General features: G+C 40.0%; 1 protein-coding gene across 1 annotated transcript; it reads right to left on the bottom strand.

Moving 5' to 3' along the window:
• Nucleotides 1-967: 967 nt before the first annotated feature.
• On the bottom strand, nt 968-1,954 carry LOC107517341 (olfactory receptor 52I2). The gene has a single exon (XM_016157922.2). It carries the CDS (start codon nt 1,937-1,939, stop codon nt 968-970), a length of 972 nt encoding a protein of 323 aa, XP_016013408.2. The 5' UTR covers nt 1,940-1,954.
• Between the last annotated feature and the right edge of the window lie 21,488 nt (nt 1,955-23,442).

Genomic DNA, 23,442 nt, shown 5'->3' with positions numbered 1-23,442 from the left:
GGGAAAATAAAAAATAATCATCTGGTGACTGGGGGAAGAGTAGTAACATTTCAGCTTCACTATTGATATTGTTCTCTATTAACCTTTTCATCCCAAAGCACTCTTCCTTAGAGGTATCCAAAAGAAAGGCTTGTTATGTGATTCCTCCCCTTTGTGTCTTAGAGTTAATTTACACAAGCAGAACTAGGAAGAAAAGCAAAAGATGTCCAAAACGAACTCACATTGCCTTAGTTTCTGTTGCTCAAAAAGAAAAAGCTGGTGATTAGTACACTGACTCCAATTAGCTTAACAATAAGGGATATGTTAAAAGGATATAGAGATATCATAAAGAACTTGATAGGTATAGACTCGTGTGTCCAAAATGAATTGGAACCGGGTAGACTCAGCTTCTTCATCCCGTCTTGCCAATGTGCTTCTCTTGCTTCTATTCCAAGTTCATGTGTTTGAAAATGGCCACCATCTGTGATCCCAAGTTTATCTCCTCAGATGAACTGAAGTCCATTATGACTGGACAAAGACTCTAGTCCAGATGTGAGTACCTCACCCAAGCTGAGTGGATTTGTCAGTGGTCCAGAAGGCAGGGGCATATATTAACAGTTGCTTCCATATAATCACATGAGAAGAAGAGCAATTCTGAGAATATCAGCCAGGTGATGGTGGCAGAGGGACCAAACAATTGATTTCTTCTGCAGAGCGACCAGTAGGATATTGAGTTCAGAATGAGTCAGAAGCTAAGGAAAGAAAAACCTTAAGTGTGTTCTCTGCCCAATTTATCTCAGGATCAGATACTAGTTAATTGAAACCATTAAAAATGTTGTCAGAAAATAATCACTTTATTCATATTCTTGCTAGAAATTAAAGTTATGCAAAGATACCATTTATGGCTTTATCCTATGGCACCAGCACCACAGATCTGAGACATCTTCGAAGTTGGCTGGAATGCTCAAGGTCTGAACAGATCTTGTATTCATGAACGATTGCAGTGGTCAAAAGGGTGGTGCATCAGCAAGCTCTGTATTTGTTTTCGTATTTTTTTGGTCCTCAGGCCATAGATGATGGGGTTTAAGGTGGGTGGGATGACCAGGTACAAGTCAGCTAAGAGCACCTGAGTGTGCACAGGCAGTATATCCCCCCCTAGCCAGGCCACATAAATGGATGCCATCCCTGGTAGGTAGTACAAAGCCATAACCCCAACATGGGAGCCACAGGTGCTTAATGCTTTCAACTGAGCATTCTTTGAAGAGAGACCAAATACTGCCCAAAGAATCAGATTGTAAGAAACAGCAATGAAAATCACATCAGAGCCCACAATGATGGAAGAACTAATCAGACTATAGAGACTACTGGGCATGGGGTCAGCACATGCCAACTTGGCCACAGCTATGTGCTCACAGTAGGAATGGAGAATCACATTGGAGCCACAGAAAGGTAGATGACTCACCAACCAACTTAGTGGAGTCATGAATATCACAGCTCTGATGGTGATGGTCACACTCATTCCCAGCATCACTCGAGGCGTGAGAATTCTCTTGTAGTGTAGGGGCTTACAGATAGCTACATAGCGGTCAAAAGCCATGGCCAGCAGCAGCCCCGTCTCTACAGCTGTGGTTGCATGGACAAAATACATCTGAGTAAAACAAGCATTAAAGCTGATAGAGCCGTCACCTGAGGTGAAGATGCTCACCATCTTGGGCACTACGGAGGAGGCCATTACAATGTCCACGATAGCCAGAACACACAGGAAATAGTACATGGGCTCTTGTAGAGCGGAATCCATCCAGATTACAGCCACTATGAGGGTGTTTCCTAACAGGGCTATGGTATACATGGTACTCAGGGTGATAGCCAGCCAAAGATGTGAAGATGGCAAACCTGGGATGCCCACAAGGTAGAACGTGGCAGGGGTTTCCATCGTGTGGTTGTAGGGTGGCCCCAGCATCACAGATGAGACTGCTTTCCTATTAATGCATAAAGGGAGGTAAGAAAAAGATGCAATCCTATAAGACATCCCCAGCTGTAGTATTAAAGAGAGCCTGGTGGTATTCTCAGCTAGGTGGACCACAGGATCAGAAAACCAATATCAGACAAAGTTATGCTGCTCCACACTCCAGCCTCCTCAGTATTCTTTGCCTTGCTAATTTCTAATCATTGTTCAAAGATCAGCACATGGTTTACCTCTTTTGTGAAGTCTTCTGTGCTCTGCTCCTCCCCTATCCCATGCCAAAGCTAAATTATATACACTCTGAGCTTTCATGGAATCTTCCATGCTAACCTGAGGGCCCTCAACTGACAATTCCAATGCTCCATGACTTTATTGTATTCAAGCATGTGTGTCTTGCTCATGGCCTTATTCCTTACACCATGTGTTTTGACCCATAAGTGTGGCTGACAAGTCCATTACGAGAAGATTTGTGTGTTCATTGGGGCAAACAGTTGAATGAATAAGAAATCAGAGGAAAGAGTTCACCTTTTTATGTTTATTCCTAAAATTTAATAATTTTTGAATGAAACAACTTCCTGAGATTCAACATGTCATATTTTATATATTCATTATAGTGCTAGACAAAAAATAAATGAAGAAGCATCATCCTGGTTGAACAGATCAGTTAATGGAGCCTCAAAAATAAGGTCATTTGAGAACAACGTCATAATATTCCATAGGAGATAATAAACCGTCTGGAAATGTTTATAATCCCTACTTTTATATCAGCCTGGATTTCCCCTTGAGCTAGGTTCAATTGATAGATTAAAAAGCTACAAATAAAACTTCTAGGCTGCTGTATAGTTGAACAACCATCCAATAGGTTTTTGATTCTTCAATATGTAAAACTGTTTCCATGATAAACTACCAACGCATTCCAAACAACAATGAAGCTTTATCCTTTAGAAAGCCAATTTCTGGGATATGATGGCAAACTGGTCTTTGTTGAAACAGACAAACCACGACCACTGCCATCTCCAAAAACAAAAACCCTAAATATAAGAAATGCCTTATAATGAAACGGACTGAATGAATAAACAACTTCTGCTTCACGATCAGATTAAAAGAACCTTGCTGTGTATAGTCACTGGGTGAGCATCCTCAGCGATAGATCACTTGAAGTCAAGGGAAAGCTTTTTGAAGTAGGATGGGAACGAAGAGTTATTAGGCTATCATAATTCAGGTATCCTTAAGACACCTGAATGTTCTCTGGGTGCCACAAACTCCTATTTAAGTATCGCTGTTTAAAGAGCTGAAGTACAGTTTGAGGAGCCAGAATGCCTCCTTGCCCCCTACTTGTCTCCGATTCAAGATCTTCCTCTCGTGGCTTCTTGCCCTGCATATATCTACCTTTTTTCCGAGGCTAGTCTCAGCTTGTGCACTGCCCATCCCTCCTCTCTCCACCCTGGCAATTTCTAGCTCTTTGTATTTTTCCTTCCCTTGACGGTTTTATTTTCCTCAGTTCTCTTATTTAATCACTCCTGGATGTGTATATATTTTGTTAGTCTTTTGACATGACAGAACACTTGGTTTGGTTGGTCATCTTTTTAATTTTTATTTCACTCTTTAGTCTATTACTATTGAAAATTCTCTTGCTAAGGTCAACAATGATTTCTATTAATGACCTGTTGCCAATCCAGTGATTTAACTTTTTATTTTCTCTGACATATCCAAAACGTCATACTGACTACTCCTTCAGTTTTGGGCTCTTTCATTGAAGTAAACATATGTACTGTGAAATGCACCATTCTGAGGTGTGCAGCTTGATAGCGGTGATAAAGTGAGCATAAGAATACACCCACATGGCTGCTACCTGGATCAATATACAGACACAGCTGCTTCCTGGCTGTTAAGCTTTTCTTCAGAAAGTTCTGATCGAGATCTGTTCTAAGACATTTCCAGCTAAAATCTGCCTCTGTCTGTGACCCTGGAGAGACATTAACATGAAGACTTGAGGCCACTCATTAAAGAAAACCTTAGACAAGTCACTTAACTCCAAAAAATAAATTATAGGATATGTGAGAATTTTTCATCCTTATTTAAAGTATAGGAAATAGCCGATCCAAATCAAAATGTTTAAAGATAAAAGCAGCAATGCATAACTCATTTGAGGGAGCCTTTGTGTTTATGATAACCCTATGCCTCACCACCACAATCATATACACGTGCTCCCCAATCAGCCCTACTGCTTGGTTTCTTTCCTCCTAACTTCTTCGGTCTCTGAAAAGTATATCACCATCATTCCAAGGTTGGACTTACCCCTTCCTCCTTCAGCTTTGAACCACAAGAATCATGTGTTCCCTCCTCCCTCTCATTTCCAGAAGTTGATCTTGCTATCAAAAGTACCCACCAGACCTGGCCAGCCCTTTATAGTGAGATGGAGGTCTTATCTCCTCCTTTCTAAGGTGACCCTGTCCTTCAGACTCTGTCAGCCCAGCACCCAGTCCCTGGGTTGGTTACCCACATCCCTGGAGTCTTCTCTATTAAGACTTCCTGTGATGCATCCACAGTGTTTTCACTCAAAAGAAGGGAGATTTATACTGGACCTTCAGGAGCAATAGGAAAGCAGCATAAGATCAAAGATGAACGATGTAGAGTCACAGTAAAGAGTATTGTTACTTTTAAAAACCTCCCTCTTTCTCCTTTAGACTGTCTATCCTGCTTTTTCCCTGGACACCCTGGCTTCCCCTGGCCTCTGCCCAACAGCCAAACACTGTAACTCCTCCAGAGACTGCCTTTTCTCTGTGCTCCATCCCTTGGGGCTTTCCAGGTTGCCTGAGGAGGCAGATGCTTAGTGGATGAAGAGCTTTTGTTTCTTCAAGCCCTCGGAGGACTCCTACAAGTGAGAACATAGAGTGCATCCTGAAAAGAAAATAGAGGGCCCAAGATTAGATTTGCAAAAGCCTGCTATATGCCTACTGCTCTGCTGAATGCTTTCAAGACGATCTCATTCTATTTTCACAACCCTCTGATGTAGCTGCCATTACACCTATGTTTTATAGATGAAACTGATGTGCAGAGAAGGTCGTACGTAGTAAGCCAGAGAGTCAGGAATCAAATGCTAACAATCATAATTCATTTCACTTTGTAGAAGAAGTCCTCACTCTGACTGTATACTTTAACTCTCAAGGTCCACTTCACTGTTTAGTTCCTGAGTTCTGCCTCAGGGCTCATGGTGAACTTCACTGGTTAAATATTTCTGATAACTGTGTTCAGAAGTCCCTTTTGAACAGAGAAGGAAAATAGAGTGCAAGGGAACCAAGGAAGAAGAGCTTTTCAAACTGAAAAAGCAGAGACCTCAGCACGAAAATACAAAAACACGAAATACTCTCCAAATGCAATAAACTAGATAAGGAGGAGTGCAGTGTAGCTGAGAGACAATGAAATAAATGAGGCTAGAACGGTGCATGGGCCATATTTTAAAGATCGTTACTTCTGCCTAAGCATCATCATGGTGCAGGAATAGAGCTAAGAGAAAGAAGACAACAGGTGCGAGATGGCAAAGGATATAGATATGGATGGAAATACAAAAAAGCAAGAGATTTTGCTATGTGCCCCCAGTTCCACACATCCTCAGCAGCAACAGTGATTATTGATGTGAATGGTGAGAGGCTTCATTCTTTGTGCAGGTAGGTGTACTTCAAACCTTTCTCAAGCTAACCCAACACATTTCTAATAATGGAGGGCAGTGGCTGAAGTTCAATACTAGGCTTAGCGTCTATTAGAAGCCCAATCTTCAAGCCTGCAAGACAGCTAGTCCCCCAAATTGCTGAGCTAAATCCTGTGGGTCTCTGTTGCCCATAGGATAATTCAGAGAACAGGTCACAATGTAAACCTAAACAACAATGTGAATAATGATAGGAAATGTAGGCAACCAAATGCGAGAGGCAAAGGGGGTGGTGCTACTTAAAAGGCCCCAGCATGAGATGAGGCAGCAAAACTGTGACTGTGACAATGGGGACACAGGGACCACTTTCCCTGGGATTCAGCCATCTCCTCCTGAGGCATTAGTGGCTGTAGTGGATGCTCAGAAATAGAAGGTGCCCTTTAGCCTCACCATACACAGTCCCCTGGTGGAAGAGCCCAAGAGGAAGAAGTATTCCCCCAGAAGACGAAGACCCAAGATAACAGAACAAGACATAGAGAAGTTATTCGACATGGAAGCAAGATTTCAACACTTTTGATTTCTCCCACCTTTAGAATATCATAGCCTACATAACAAGGAAGCTTACACCCATGATTCACTATGCCAAAGCTTTTATGGGACATGCCTCCTAGGCATAATGGCAAGTGTCAGGCTTATGTGTGTAGCTGTGTTTGTGTGCTCATACAGGCATACGTGCAAATAAGTGTTGATACACATTCCCATTTCAATCAATCACACAGCCCTTTTTGCTTGAGCTACTTTTTACTAGAACCCTGTAATATCTTACATGGGAAGAATTTCATTTGGTGACGTGAGGAACCAGCCCCCAAACCACCTAATGAAAATGGTTTACGAGATTTCAGTTGCTTCTTCACGAAAGTGTCTCTTTATTACAGAAAACACAGCAGAATTTTCCAAACAGCAGAATAACTCACCTTACAGTTGGATCAGTTTAATAAGTATCTTGAGGTCAGGATTTAGATAGAGACACATCAATGATTTACGATCTTTGACTTTCTGTCATGAGAATCTGTTACTTCCAACCCCCTACATGCACTTTAACCTAATGTTTCCATTGCTAGAAAGCTAACCAATAAGCACAAACAATATTTAAGTGAGCATTTAATTTTATTTACCAAACTTATCTGCTTTTCATATTTTAGTTCTAATAGCATTGTCTCTATTTCATGTTTGAATGAAAAATAGCAATCAAAATTGAGACAGTGAATGTATTTTTATTACAATGTCTATTTTCTACATCTGACTTTTGTTTACTTTGGTCTTAATTATATTTTTAAATTATAGCTTTTATTATATCTGCTTTATGATTTCTTAACCAAGAAAGATGACAATAAGATCAGGGTAATAATTCATCTGCTGATGGACATTTGGGTTGTTTCCACATCTTGACAATTATGAATAGTGCTGCAATGAATATAAGGGTGCAGATGTCACTTCAAAATTCTGATTTCAATTCAGAATAAAACTTAAAAGGAACAAGAATGGGAGAGTTCATTCTTTAATTAGGAAAATTTAGACGATTGATGGTTTATTTCCTTCACCTATCCCCAAGTCACCTCAGAAAACTAATCAGTTATGAAGGTTTCCCAGTAGTAGACTGTGTAGCACTTCACGAATACCCCTTTAGAACTGAAGCACTTATTCATTCCACAGCTGAGTGTCAGGCTCTGAGGGATCACAGCTTCATTCTTCTCCAGGAATTACCTTCAGCCAAAGGATGCTGCATCACCCTAAGTGATGCACATTCTTAATATAACGATTGCATTCAGCAACTGGTTGATTCCGAGCATAAAAGCTTGTCCCCTTGCCCAATTCAGAACAAGTGTATAGGATCAGAATTCCTCATAGGTTCAATCAGCTGAGAATTCTGATGAAACTGCATTGTAATTCACCTTCTCCCTCTGTTCTTCCTTCACAGTTGCTTGGAGTTTATGTTCCTGAGCATATTCCATGCTAAACTTTCTACAAGAAAAGGTCTCAGAGTCTGTTTTTGGGAGTTAGACGATTGATAGCAGGAATAACCCTAGAAAGCAGACTCAACTGAAGTACAAGCTGGCAGTCTGTAATTACAATAACTCGGTCTATCTAATTGGGGCATAATTCAAGTAGGAGAATCTTCTTTGTCATGCTGGGACATATATACTCCCTTTTTCTTTTACTATTTTAAGAGGTAATTTTTAGGGGTAGGAAAAGTTAACTAATAATGGGTGTGCGTATTCACAAACTCAGGTTGGTTCTAGAGCATGTGGAATGGTGTAATATGATTATTTTCATTTTCTTTACTATCAGATTTAAGATTATAGCCCATGTCTGATAGGTGCAACTTTTTTTTCTTGTAAATCCTGATCATAAATGCTAGAGGGTGAATTATCATATTGTAGTTACAGGTGGACACACTCAAGGGTCTCCTAATTTAAAAAGAAAAAGAAAAAAGCACCAGTCCTCATCTGCCAGGTTGGTTTTAATTGATCCAGGAAGCTCATTAGCTCCAGCCACTCAGGACATCAACTCTGACCAATCATGTTCTCTCGCCCTCTACTTACGTGAGACTTGCCACAGGTTTTGGGATTTTCACACTACTGACCGCAGGGGGAGTTGGGCTTGAGTAGCTGAAAAGAGACGTGCAGATATTGAAGTTAGTTTCTCTTTTCTGTTGGTGTCTGTTTCTCTCTGCTTTTCTGTTTATGAGTTCTATGAAAGACAGGGAATTTGCTGCTGCTTAGCTATGGGAGAGACAAGCAAAATGAATTAGTCCCTTTTCCTTTCATCTCACTCAGATTCATAAAATGTGCCCAAGAAGTGACTTGGGTAATACAATTCAACATTTTTTAGACAAAAAGGTGAAACTTAGTACTGAGTTGAAGAAAGGCTTAGGCTGATCAAATACCAGAAATTACCTCTTCAGGTGGAATTTATTTCTCCTATCCCTGCTTTTACTGGGCAAGGATGGGGGTGAGGGGATGGGGAAGGGGAAGGGGCTGTTGGAAACTCTGGACTTGGAATACCTCTCCAATGATGCTGGCTAAGGGGCTGCGGCGGGAACATTAATACTGCTTTCCTTAGGTTGTGCTTTTCTAATTCTCTGACGTCTCTTACGCTGGAAGGTGTAAGAAAAACCTTGTGTTGGCTCAAGCTTCAGTTGAAACTTTAGCCTAACTTCTTAATCTTCTCTATCAAGGATGGGGGAAACACTTTCATGGGCTACTTTCTCTCCTGTTTGAACTCAAAATATCCCCCACTAGAGGAAAGCTATTTAGATGTATTGCCCCTTGTCCTCCTGCTTTTCACTAGCCTAATTTTATAGATAGCTCCTGCCACAAAGCCATCCAAACTTTCCACAAAGAACTCAGAATTTTTAACACATTTTGCAGGATATGTGCCTCTTCTGATACTTTGTTTTACTCACAGCCAAGCTTTGTTTAAAAATATCAAAATGATTTAGTCACTTTCTTTTGTCTCACTCAGACTCAGAAAATATGCCCAAGAAGTCAAGACTTGAGCAATATATACTCAACATACTTTCCTTTCACAAACGAGAAGGTGAAACTACTGAGCTGAAGAAATGTTTTAGACTGGTCAAATGCTAGATACTACCTCTTCAGGTGAAACTTATTCCTGTATCCTTTCCAGACATAAGAGCTGTCTAACTTTCCAGATTCTTTCTGTTGCTCTTAATCTTCGTAGCTTAAAATCTTGGAGACGCTTTGGTGTACAGCTAAGTTCAGATTCCATCTGTCTTGCTGGAATTTGGAAGGCAGACCACAAGGCTTGAGAATGACTTTTATCGGGGGTTAGACTATACTACCTATAAGGTCCTGGTATTCCTGCTGTTCAGCTCTGGAATGTATACAGGCTAGGGGATGGAGTCAGACCGGTAAATGGGATTGTGATGCTGATCCTTAGTTTTCCACCTTCCCTCCCACTCAGGCTACTTCTGTTCGCTGGGAAGGTAAGAATCCTGATTCAAGCAGAAAAAGCCATGAAATTCATTCAGACCCTGTTGGTAGGCGAAAACTCGGCTTTTCCTATAGAACTCATTTATCTCCAAGAGAATTCAGTTTTTCCTTAAAGTACATGAGGGATTACTTCTGACTGATCAAATGAGGGCTGAACTATGCCCTCACTTAAGAAGCTCACAGATGCTACTTATCCCTGTCAAGCCAGCTGCTGTTAAATAGCCTCACCTGTGGTCAGCTTCCTTTGGCGAGCACTTACCTTGATCCAGTATAGAATGAACTCTTCTGTTTCATAGTGTGATGGTTCCTGATAGAGATATATCTCAGGACCCTGTTTCCTAGCAACTGAGTCTTTATTTTGGATTTCATAAGTGGACCAACTATCTGCTAAAGCCCATTAGTGTGGTAAAAAGTGGCAGCTGCCACATTTTGGTGGAGAGGAAGGTGGTAAAAACTTGGATCCAAGGGTGAGGGGAAGGAGTTTATAGCAAAGAAGCAAAAGAGCAGAGACAAAGAAAACTTCAGGGTCAGGAGTGCCGGAGCCAGCCGGCTAAAGTCGAATAGCACCTGAAAGATGGGGATGAAGCCTAAGGAAAAAAAGAGAAGACAGGAAAGTGCTTCAGGAGGGCATACAGTCTCACTGCTGCAGCCCCGAGTTTATTTAGCACAGCCTTTATATAGGTTTTTGGATACAATAACAAAGCATAACGTATATCATATCAGTCAAATGCTGACATTTACACAAGATCATAAAACATCCAGCTCTCACGGTACAAACATCCCTGCTTTCAGGGTTGTAAAAATATTCCATTACCTTAAAAAAGTTTCTTAATGGGGAGAATCTCCTCACCAGGGTCAGTAATGTTTAACTTAATGTTCTGCTTCCTTGAATCATTGTTTAAGCTGTCTCAGCAGCTGCTATATGGCTCCAAGCAGTGTTAGCAACTGCTTTATGTCTCCAAGCTATGTGACACCTTCAGTGCCTTGTAGTGGCTCCCGACACAGGAGAAGTTACCCCTTGCAGTAAGGTGCTGTAGGTATCTAGAGCCCCAAGGAATTTTCCTTGGGGATTGCAGCAATGCTGTGGGACCAGGAGTTGCTTCTCAACCTAGTATCTCTTTAGCAGCTGGCGCTTATAGACAATGCTAAATCCCAGTGGAGATCTTCTTAGTTCCTGCTTTGTCAACAATATTGCTTTGGTCTTATTTTTGGATTTTCATTACAAAGGAACTGAAAGTCAATGGTTCAATGATGGTTCACAGAACTTGTCCACCTGAAAAATAGTTTTTTTCAGATCACTTAAGAGCTTTGCATTTCCGGTTTCTGGATGATGCATCTTGAGCTGGGTTCAACTTGGGATACTTTAAAGCGGGCTTTCACTTATGCTGTTCAGTTCTGTGGGGGCTGTCCAGGTTAGAGAAAGGTACATGATAGGGTCACTGCATTTTCAACTCTTATATTGTCTGTCATTGAGGATCTTAAGCCTACATCAGGGACTTCTCCAGGGTTTGCATGTCCTGTAATGATATCAAGAATTCCCTTGAATAGATAGGAAACAGTCCCTTTTGGGAACAGGGAAGTCTGGACACTGCACATAAGGGCTATACTGAAGGGTGGGATTGCAGATTGGTACAGCCACTATGAAAAACAGGTTGGAGGTTCCTTAAAATAAGTAAATAAATAAACAAAAACCTACCTATTGACCCAGGAATTACATTTCTGGGTATTTATTTAAAAAAAAAAAAAAAGGTTTTAAAGATCTATGCACCCCTATGTTCACAGCAAAGCATTTGCAATTGCCAAGATGTGGACACAACCTAAGTGCCCATCAATAGATGATTGGATAAAGTAGTAGTACATACATACAACGAAATTAACTCAGCCATAAAAAAATGATCCACATACTTGTCTCTAGTTTTTTCCTTCCAGGCCTCTGACCAGCAGTTAGGCCATTTGTCATTGCCAATTAGTGTATATGTAGTCATGTGCCATATAATGATGTTTCAGTCAACTGTGAATATCATTTATATAACATGGGTCCCATGAGATTATAATGGAGCCAAAAAATTCCTATCCCGTTGTGATGTTGTAGCTGTAATAATATTGTAGCACAAAGATCGCAAAAATCAACAGGGCAGAAATTGATATGGCAAGCCACTTTAACTTGGGTATAGATGAGGGTGATGTTAAAGAGCTTCTAGGGGTGGTTCCCTGAGGAAGACTAAAGAGTTGGAACTGGAACAGGAATGCATAGCTGAAGAGGCAAAAGGAAATTGTAGGAGGGGAAAAAACCCTCAAAACTCGGAAGGATTTAACAAGTTTTTGCAGATCTCAACAAACTCAAGTTTGAAAACATAGACCCCAACACAGAAAGGCTCCCTTTAATAGAGATGAATGTTTATGGTGCATTATCTGCTCACAAACAAACATCTAATGCAAAGGAAACCAAACCACCATGGACATATTTTTAAAAAATATTTCTCAAGAAGCACCTTAGGCAGATCCTTGAGGTATTCCAGAAGGAAAGCACTGTTATAAGAGATGATAGGTCCATGTGTGTTATTACCCTGAAGACTTTCTAGTGGTACAAAATATAGAGGTAGAAGACAGTGCTACTGATGATCCTGATCATGTGTAGGCCAAGGCTAATGTGTTTTAGTTCTTAACAAAGCTTTAAAAAGTAAAAGTTCTTAAATAAAAACACTTATATAATAAAGGATATAAAGTAAAATATTGTACCAGCTATACAATGTCCTGTTAAGCAATGTTATTACAACATTTTTAAAAGTTCATAAAGTAAGTTACAGTAAGCTAAGGTTAACTTGAAAAATTTTTATAAATCTAGTGTAGCCTACGTGCAGTGTTTATAAACTCTATAGTAGTATACCCTAATATTCTAAGCCTTCACATTCACTCATTCAACTAGGGCAACTTCTAGTCCTGCAAGCTTCATTCATGTAAGCACCCTATATAGGTATACCATCTTTTATTCTGTATTTTTTACTGTACCTATTCTACATTTAAATATGCTTAGATACACAGATACTTACCATTGTGTTACCATTGCCTACAGTACTTAGTACAGGTATGTGCTGTATAGGCTTGTGTAGCCTAGGAGCAATAGGCTGGCTCTACCATCCAGGTTTGTGTCCTGCACTCTGTTCACACAGTGATGAAATCGCCTCATGATGCATTTCTCAGAACATCCCTGTCGTTAAGCAAACTCTGACTATACTTAAGCCTTAAAATGAAGATTTTTTTGACGCAAAATGGATAATCAGGTACACTAGCTGAAGCGATGTCCACTGGGAGGACTTGCTCCTCGCCTCCGTTGTCATTCAAGGATACCCTCGAGTAGGATTATTATGCAGCAGCCATCCCTCCTTGGCCTGCACTCCCGAGTAGATCCATCTGTGAATTAAACTCGGCCATTTTCTTCAGTGTTTTTCCCATGCTCTGGAGGGCATGTGACTTAACAAGACCTCCAACATGTTACATTTCAAGTGCGCAATAGTCGTATATGGCTAGGGGCTCCCCAATCAGACTGCAGAGATCATAGGACATTGCCTTCACAGAACATTATGTTAGAGCATTGCTCCAGGACATTTTAAATAATATTGTGACAAAGCGAAAGTTAACTAGCCCTGGGGGAAAATTATAAGTGCATGTAGTATTCATGTGAATGGTAAACTATTTCTGAGCCCCTTTCCTTATGTAGTAGGAAAGCATTCACCAAATTGATGGCTATATACCATGTACCTGAAACTGTTACCTACTCTAGGTAACATGGTTCTGTAGGTATTCTGTATACCTACAGAATACATTTGAGAAAGCAGTTTAGTTGGGGCTTATATGTAAACTTGAGATAGTCTCATTCTCTAAAATCTACCTTTTTCAGGTGCCACTCTGTATCCTTTAGGTCATTTTATAAAAGTGTCACTACCTCCATCCCTTTGAGCACACTACTTTTTTATTTACTATCTTATCCAGAGATCAGGGAAGTTCCAAAGGCTTCTCCTTGGCACTCTCTCCACTTAAACCTCTTCATAGGCCAAGACCCTAGATAGACATGTATATCTATTCTGACTGCATTCTGGCAAAACGAATGTTCACAAGGCATATCCCAGAACCAGAAGACACACTATGAGCTGGATATTGACCAGGAATCCACTTATTACCCAGCCCTCCAATGCCTCCACTCTAATAAGAGAACCATAATAAATCTCCCTATTATCAGTGTTAGCTAGGACTAACATTCTCCAAATGGTTGGTTAACTTCCTTTTTCCAGTGTACAATTACCTGAATAAATAACTGTAGGTTCCTCTTGGAGGGAAGAGTAGGCATTACAAGGCATTATTCTCAAGTTTTTGCTGAGTTCTTCCTTCCAAGAAGGAAGACATATTCAGTTAATGTGTTCCAAATTTAAATATAGGGATAAGGTTTAAGAATTTTTACTGAGGAAAATGCCCTTAGCCACCTGATCATCTGATTTTTGTACAGATGTAGTTCTCTTAGCTGTCTTTCTCCTAGGATATGGAACACTTGTATTAATAGAATACATTTCATAAGTGTCTGCTATGTCATACCAACTAATAGGCTCCTTTTTGCCAATACATCTGTCATCCCAACACACTATTAGTAAGTTTTAATAAGACTGCTATCAGGGGTTATCTGTGCTTCACCTACCACCAGGAGTGGCATCTTCATTACCAGATGAGCAGCAGGTGTTAGTAATATCTGACCTTAGTGTCTATTTTCTTAGATCTCTCCCAGTACCAAATGTTAGTGCAGAATGTTTGAATAGCCCATGGAAGGCAGTGAAAAACGGGCAGAGAAAAATCAGGCTATGATTAAATTCCAATGATAGCCTTGGCCAACTCCTCCAGGAGTACTCTCTAGACTGGTTTTTCATCTTTGTCCTGAGTCGGGCCATGTTAACCACAAGATTTTACCCCGTCATTGGTCAGTCATTGGACCACCCTAGAAGATGAGTGGCCTCAAAGTTTGAGTCTGAGACAATCCCAGAGGAGGCCAATAACTAAAGGCTGCTTGGTAACAGCTGGGGCAACAAGTCACTAAACTTCACTAAAGGGAAGTCTGGGTGGCACATCCACCCCCTTGTATACTTTGATGAAGAGATATCTGCTAATTTCCTATTTAGGCCTTAAACTTCAAGCCTTAAGCTTTTTAAATCCAACCAAATCAGAATTCTAAACATGTCATTTCATGAAATATTTAAATCTCTCATTTCGAGAATCAATTTTAACTCAAATTACATATGATTGGAAAGAGATACAAAATCTTCCATGAGATCCTTTGTGGGCCACGGAAAGTGATTTTTAATCAAGCCAGGGGCTAGGCCTCTGATTTCTTGGTATGGAGCCCCATATAGTTCCTTAAAAAGGACTTCACCAGATTCAATTCTCCTGAATGGACTGCTTGGCCCGTGGAAGATTCTTACTTCCTTATCAATAAAATAGCCCCTTCCTGCTCTAACATCTCCTGCCCCTTCTCTCCCATCTCAGCTCAACTGAAGAGAAAAAAGGGAAAAGCCACAAGCAAATGGTGTTTCAGGAGGGTTAGGGGTAGAAGTGCCATGAATAGGGGCTAGGTGAGAGGAACTGGCACTAGTCTAGTCTCTGGGTACTTTTCAGAAACCAGGCATCACCCACCCCACCCTTGTTCTAGTGCTCCTTTTATTCAGTCTCTGACACAAGGCCTAATTTTGTGTCCGCTTGGTAACAATAACCATATATGATATTTTTGAAGCAGAAATTCAGTCCCTGTCCAAGACTCCTCAAACATCCTACTGGCATTCTTTAAGGATTTGCTTCAATGTCATTCTATTGGTATTTAGCTTTACCTGAAAATTCTGCAAGCTGATGCATGGTTACCAGTGGTATTTTCCTATTATCCAAGTATCCTACCCAGTTTGATCAGATCCTTTAATGGAAAGTCAACCTCTGCCCCATGAGGTAGTAGACCAATATACAAACCCTCAGGTTTAGCATTTGTGTTGTAGTCTCCTGGAGAATTTTCCATCTCATATCTTGGTTCTGGATCTAAGCTGGGGGAAAAATTGCTTGGCCAGATATTAAAAGCATGTGAGGTTTCTTGCTCTCTGAAATGGCATTAGTCAATGATATTTCAGGCAATAGTTGAAGTCCTTGTGGCAAGGAAATAACTTATCCTTCCCCACATTTATGTGCACTTTTGTCCAAGTGCAGAATTGCCTTTTTCATTGAAATAATCAAGTATATTTTTCATAAGCTAGAAGGCAGTAGGTACTAGTATTTCAGAAGCATAATATAAAGTTTAGAAAAACCTAAGAACTGCTTATCAGTGGGATGCAGAGATCTGTTGAAGCTTCTCTACTCTTTCAAATGATTCCTCAACACTGACATTCTCATTCATTTGCAGCCTCTTTGGGAGAAGCAATAAGTAACTCACTTTCAAGGCTTTCTATTCTGGAGTTCCTAAAGAGGCTTGAACCCTAAGGAAAAGGACACACGTCAACTTGTTGCCAAACTCATAGAAGTATGTTATACAATGGGCATCTTGGACTTAATGATATTATGCATTGGCATATGGATCATGGAATAACTCCATCATCAGCCTCTAACGTTGTATGGCTTCAAGTCTCCTCTAGCTCTAGCAATCATCAAGAAGTACAGATCGGGAGCTATGTGTCCTTTCTCATGGAAGAGATGAGAACTCTCCAAGAACATGTGTTCAGATTAAATATCTACTATAGCATTCTTCTTTCTAGAAGTTAGCCCTAGTACAGTGTTCTAGACTCTTAATCAACTGAGATTTGTGTTCTCTTAGCCCATTAATCTCTGCCACCCACTTACACAATGTCATGTATTCTCCTGCACATATACCTCTTGTATACCTATGAAGAAAACAAAACTGTAGTCTCATGCCTAGTTCTTGATCTGAATTTTTGACTTTTTTCCTCACTACCTATATTCTTAGATTTTCTATCTTTAGTCTTGCTCAATTATCAACCTAGGTTATCAAGACAGATTGTCATAATTCTTATACAGCCAGTGTTTTTTTTAACATGAGATGAGACATGATGACCACTAGATGTCTAGGCTTTCTAGACTTAAAAATGTGTGCATTAATTACTGATGAACTAAAGTTTGTAACTTTTTAAATAGGATAGAGCTAGACCATGATTTTTCATAACCAAACAGATTACTTTAGAAGCATGGGGATAAAATATGAAGTTACTTTTAACACAGCAAAGATTTTCATCTGAACCACAAGCCTCACCATGTTAAGCATCTCCAGCATTTATCACTGATCCTGCTTTGAGTAAGTATTAAGTACTCGATAGAAAGTGATACCAATCAAAGCAAACTTTATCTCTTTTCAGCATCTTGCTTAGGACATGTGAAAGTGTAAAGGCCTAAGTCTCAGATAAGCCAATTATTCCAATTGGAGGAAATAGAAGATACTTTTTGCCTTCTTAGTGCATTTACGATGTCAGTGAACTTGACTTCCATAATAAAAAGCAAAGCCTTTTATAGAAAAACAAGTATCCAAGACCACAATAAAAATGTGCATTCGATCATAAACTTGAGAGGATAACTCTATTTTAGTCTTATTTAATACTGGAGAAGGTAAATTTTTATTCTTACCATGAAGCTTGGCACAAAGTTGTGTCTATGGCCTCATAAAAATCAAAGAAAGACACATCAAAGACTTCTCAGTGAAAGAATCTTATGAAAGTACTGACTGGGGTTAAATAAAACTATGGTGCTAAGGAGGAATAAATTTCTGTGAAGCTGAAAGTTCACAAGACCACTCTATTTCTACAATTTGGGGTCCACAAAACCATCCTTACTTCTGATAGCAATTGCATGTTCAAATCTCTGAGACCACCCTCAGTTTTAGTAATTCACTAGAAGGACTCACTGAACTCTGAAAGCTGTTAAACTGGCCACAATTTATTACACAGACAAATACCTCCAAAATGAAGCACGGGCAGAATCCAGGAAAGCACTGTGCACAGAGCTTCCAGTTCTCTCCCAAAAAAGTCACAGCACTAACTTTCCTGGCAACACGTGACCATTTATGGAGTATTCTCCATTCATGGAAGTTTACCTGAGCCTTCTGTCCAGGGATTTTACTGGAACTTGGTACATAGACATGGCTGACTGCCCACGTGGCTAATTTCAGTCTTCAGCCCCTTCAGAGATCAAGTTGATGCTGTGTGCCCCAAAGCTCCCACAGTAAACCTCACTGTTAAACTACCCGAGGTAGCCAAAAGCTCTCAGGTAAGACACTTACCTGTCAAGACATTCCAAGGATTTAAAGGTCACTTTTCAAGAGCCCAGAGAAAAGATCAGCCTTCGATTAAGGAAAGGTCAATTCTTCACTACATTTTAAGTATAGCTGACGTACAATATTACATGAGTTTCAAGTATATAACATAGTTATTCAATACTTATATACCTTACAAAATGATCACCATGATAAATCTAGTAACCATCTGTTACTATACAGTCATTATGATACTATTGACTATATTCCTTATGTCATACACTACATCCCCATGACTTGTAACTAGAAGTTTGTACCTCTTATTCCCCTTCACCTTTTTTGTCCATCTTCAATACTCTCCTCCCCTCTGGCAACCATCTATTTGTTCTGAGTCTGGAGGGGTTTTTTTTTTTTTTTTTTTTTTTTTTTTTTTGCTCATTTGTTAGATTCCACATATAGGTGAAATTATACAGTGTTCTCTCCAGTATGTGAAGATGGTGTGTTGCTTAGGAGCACAAATAATGTACTTAAAATGAGTATGGAGTCCTCACGAGGAAGCACTTTGTTCATAATTCTACAATCTCTAGGTAACCTTGAGGCAACTAACAATACATATCTTTGGAAGATTGTCACACATCAGGTTATGTTTCAATTTGCCATTCTCTGTAGCATCTTCAGACATCTAGACTAGAAAATCAGGGTGAAAGTTAAGTTTTTAAAAAACCAGGAAACTCAAACCAGTAAAGGTGGTATTTTACCATGAGTGCTAATGAAACATGGGCCTACTGATCATCCTGAATCTGAATATAGGAATTAGGGACTAGAAATCAAACAGCAATTAGATTTAAATCATGAATTCTGATGCAATACTCAGAATATTCTATGAACCATTAACAGTTACAGCTCTTGGCAAGGAATGTTTGCTTAATTCTGTGAAACAGTATGATCAAGGAAGTTTCCATTTCTGTTTTAGAGTTTCTCATATAAGGTAACTCTGAGACTGATCTTGGGAAAGGGAGCTGGCAGTTCTTCTAGTTCACTTTTTATCTTAAACTCAGTGTGAGGAAGGGAGATCTTTAAAGATGCTCAGTGCTCAGTCTTTAAAAGTTAGTTTAGTGTGTATTTACACAAGTAATTCTAATAGGCCCAGCTAAGACTTCATTTTGGAGGTATTTGTCTGTGTAATGAATACTGTATTACAGAAGAACTTTGAAAAATATTTTCACTTGTGAGCTGTCTACATCTACATAAATCACTTAATAACACTCCATGAATAAAGATGTAGTCTGACTAGGAGGCTATTTGTTTTACAAATAGTAAGTTCAACTTTGTCACCAAGAATGGGAAAAGACCATTAGCTATACTGAAGCTATAGTTTGGAGCCGAGACTTTCCTTTAGGTAATATAAAATAAGTAGACACTTTCCAAGAGAGTGGGCTCAGGGGAGATGAAGGTAAGCGGTCTTGGGAACAGATGGAGAATGGGACCACCACATAGAAAGGAGAGCCTAACAACTCTGACAGTCCACACAACCAATAAAATTTCACTGAGTGGATGAGGTGCTGAAGTTCCTCCAGGAGTATTTTAGTGTATTCCAAGAGCCCTGAGCTGTTCAAAAGTTTTGTCCTTAAAAGGGTCAAACATTGGTAATGTATCCCTTAATATTCTTTTCCATCTGCACATTTTCCTATGTAATTCTAATAGGCCCATCTGATAGACCCATTCTGAGCCCAAGAGTTGAGATGGAGAAAATTTAGAATAAAAACTAAAAAAAAAAAAAAAGTTGTTGGTAACTGTCTCTAACCAGGCTTAACATAAAAATAAGCTGCTACAGAGGAAAACTAAGGAAACTGGTTGTAACAGTGTCAGTCTGCTAGACTAGAGCAGTCTCTGGCTTCTTGAAGCTGTGTCTCCCTTCCCTCAAGGCATCACTAATTGTGAAGAGTGCCTACAGTAACTTCAAGGGGTTATCAGATTTTTATATGTACTAGAACTTCCTGTGTGTTTCATTCTAGGATAAGGAAGGGAAAGCATTGCTGAGCTGTATATTAAGGGCTGTGACAATTACATGAATTTCATTCTCTTAAATGTCTGAGAGCACTTTGAAAAGGGACTTCATAAGGGGCTTCATATTCATAAGAGGTATTAACTCTTCCCACAGGACTGACTTGTGAACATTGAATTTTCAGTGAGACTCTCCATAATTGCATTAGAATGTGTCCTCTGAAGAGCAGATGCCAAGATGAAATTAGATGTGTCAGGTTCATTGAGACGAAATGCCCATGAAGGAAGATAAAGAGGGATCCTGAGACTGGAAGAGCCATGAGATTACAACACAATTCTGACTTTAGGAAAGCAGGGGAAAAAAGGAAGGAAGGTCTCAGACTTCAGTGCCTTTCTAAGAAAATTTTGGCAAGGCTACAGGGAATCCTTAAGTTTAAGGTACCCATGAGGAGAGTCTAGTATCTCACAAGAAAAGGCCAACCTTATTAGCACTGTGCTCATTAAATGGTTGGAAGCAGCCCAAGGGAAGTGGAGCCTAGGCAGTGCCATGGATTTCAGAGCATAGCGACTGAGAATGTCAGTCAAATATGCTCCCTACGGTTAGATCTGAGAAGCATATTTTCATGGCCACCACAATCCATTCTTGCACTGTACAGATTTCCTTCAAACAGAATATGGGAGTGGCTTCTCCATTGTCCCTGTGGGATCTCTTGCTCTAATGGTAAATTAGAAGGGGAAGGTCAGTGAGAGAACTGCACCTCCAGTGTTTGAGCCACACCAGAGCCACAATTGTTACTCATCTGCTTCTTCCACTATTTTCCTTCACCCTCAGCTATCACCACTACAAATCTTGATGGCTTACCTGATGGAGTGAGTGACCCACAACTTAATTCCTGAGAAGTCTAAACCCTTGGTAATCATACTTTTATTTGGGGTTTTTGCACATGTACACTCATTACAATGGGGCATGGGAGTAAAAGAAAATGCCTAAGGCTGATCACCTAGCTTCTGTACCTATTTTAAAATTCCTCCCTGCACTTGTATAAAAGCAGCCCTATCTTCTCAAAATTCAGAGTCAATTCTGCCAACATGGCAACCCTTCTCACCTGTTGGTCTCTGGGCATAGGCGTCTAAAGTAGCCCAGTGGCAGCTATAACCTGAACTTTAAGATCCTTGCTATGTCCTTTGGCAAGAGAGCCATTTGAAGACCAGGGCTTCTAATCCTGCAGGACCAAGATTTGCAGGGATAGAAAGCAAAAGTCTCTTAGTGAACAATTGAGAATAAGTAGAGAATATTGAGAATATTCCTGATTCTACTCGCTTTGTTCCTGCATTCCTCTACCCTTCCTATTGGAGACCCAGCACCACCTAGAGATCTGATTTAATACATATACTACATTCTAAAAGATGGTACTCCACTTTCGTGAGGTGTTGCCTCTGAGCTGATTTTTTTTTAGCTGACTTCATATAAAACTGCTCCAGTATTCTGAGGCCAATGGCTTCTGGCTGGTCACGTAATGTGGCACTCCCAGTGGATCCCATAGTCATGAGCCCTATCTTGCATATGCTTCTGTCAAGGATGTCCACTATTTCAATATTATGCCATATGGGATTTCCTGCCTGTAAATTGGGCATTCAGGAAGTCCTCAAATAATACTGGCCAACAACTCTGGACAAGAAAGGTAAATCCACACCCAGATTCTATCAATGGCAGTACAAATTACTGGCTCTTCCAGAGTAGTTGACTTGAGTGATCTCCTTAAGGAATCTGGATTTCAGCATTGACCTCTATTGCTGACAGACATTCAAAGGCAGCAATAGCTAGTCAACCTTGGTCAATGAAAGTGTACATGGTTGGGCCCACACAGTCTCTTTTGCTGATATTTCTGTCTCTCTAATAACCCATCAGATCAGTTCTGAGGTGACCACTGATGAATGTCAGCCAGCAGAATTACTTCAACTACTTAGTCGTTCAGTGCTTCTTCTGGTAGATGCTTTATATAGATGCAAAGGTCTTTACAATTTGAGCTTCACTCCCATATGCCCATCTTTATACCTCTATTCCATACCTCTTTTCCTCAAATCTTTTTTTCTTTCTAGTTCCCTCCCCAAAGATAGAGATTCCACTTTTCCTTTCCTGGAAAGTGCTACCAAGTGGTAGCACTTTGATTCTCCATTCATTTAAGGCTGCCCATGTAAGTTACTATAATGCATCTGCCATCCATTTTAGGCCACACCTTTCCAAACCATATATAAACCAACCTCTGGCTTGTCTTCCTTCTATTGGTTGTAAGAGTCCTTTCATAGTGGCAATTGATGTGATCTGGGGAGGAAGATGGATACAAATGTGGGTGACAGTCTGAGATCCCTGCTCATGTAACTTATGCCCTCTGGTCTTATTTTGTTCTTGGACAAACCATTTCCATCTCATGCTGCTGTAGACCTGTCTGATTTTGTTTTGGTCTGAGAGACCTAATCCATAATGGGCAGTTCTGAATGCACTATCACTTATTGTCCCATGGCCAAACGTTCTGTTTCTACTAGGGTCCAGTAAATGCCAGGAGCTACTTCTCAAAAGTTATAATTTTCTGCTGTAGATGAGACAACCTAATTCAAATATTATGGGCCTGTGTAGTGATAATTCCATAATCTCCATGCTGCTTCTCTTCCTATCATTGACTCTTCAACACCTGAGTCTGCCAGTTCCTAAGGCCTTAAGTGGCAGTGATGCTTGCATCATAGCCTGGACCTGCAACAGAGTCCTTTCCTGATCTGGGTTCACTCAAAACTGGTTGCCATCCATGTTTCTTGATATGTGAGCCAAAGCAGGATTCCTAAGTGAGGAATGTATTATCTCCAGATTCTAATATGGCCTACCATGCTTTGTGCTTTTTTTGTGATAGAGATGCAAGATAATCTTTTTTCTTTACCATTGGACTCCTAAAAACTCACTGAAGTGCTAGGTTTCTGAATATTAGGATTTGTCCTACCCTCTGGAGCATATGTATCTTATTAAGTCTTCCACAGTACAAAACACTTTATTTTTCCCAATTAACGTGCCATTGACTTGTCACTGATGTCCTGCAGGGTGTCCAGTCATTTCTTAGGACTATAGTATGGCACATGAAAGAATGGTTAACATGGCCTTGAGGAAAATATGAGTACAATTGCCTGTCCATGTACATGGAAACTGCTTCTGATTATTTCATAACTGAAATGTAAAATAAAACATTTGCGAAATTTTCCATGTTCCTTTAGAGAATATTTTTTTACAGTTTTGGTGGAGAAATGTTTTAGAGGTTTTCATTTGGTCTTCCTCACTATGCTAGCTCTTATCTCATAGGCCTGGATCACCATAAGGTAGGTACACCAACTAACAAGTACAGTAGCTAATTATCCACTAAGTAACTATAGAGAAGTGACCACTGTATGGGTTTGTGGAACCAGGAAACACTGAGAACTGAACTTTCTCTAGGACTCTATTTATTAGCTGGACTCTACTACCTAGAGTAGAGCCCCAATTCTAACAGACTATGATGGTGCCTTCAATTTCTGGGTA

Source organism: Rousettus aegyptiacus, unplaced genomic scaffold, assembly GCF_014176215.1.
Source record: "Rousettus aegyptiacus isolate mRouAeg1 unplaced genomic scaffold, mRouAeg1.p scaffold_m13_p_5, whole genome shotgun sequence".
NCBI lineage: Eukaryota > Metazoa > Chordata > Mammalia > Chiroptera > Pteropodidae > Rousettus > Rousettus aegyptiacus.
Note: the sequence above shows the minus strand (reverse complement) of the source record. Positions and strands in the feature narration are given on the sequence as shown.

Bases quoted from the DNA above. Each gene is read 5' to 3' on its own strand.
- LOC107517341 (XM_016157922.2), bottom strand. From the start codon at position 1,939: ATGCTGGGGCCACCCTACAACCACACGATGGAAACCCCTGCCACGTTC.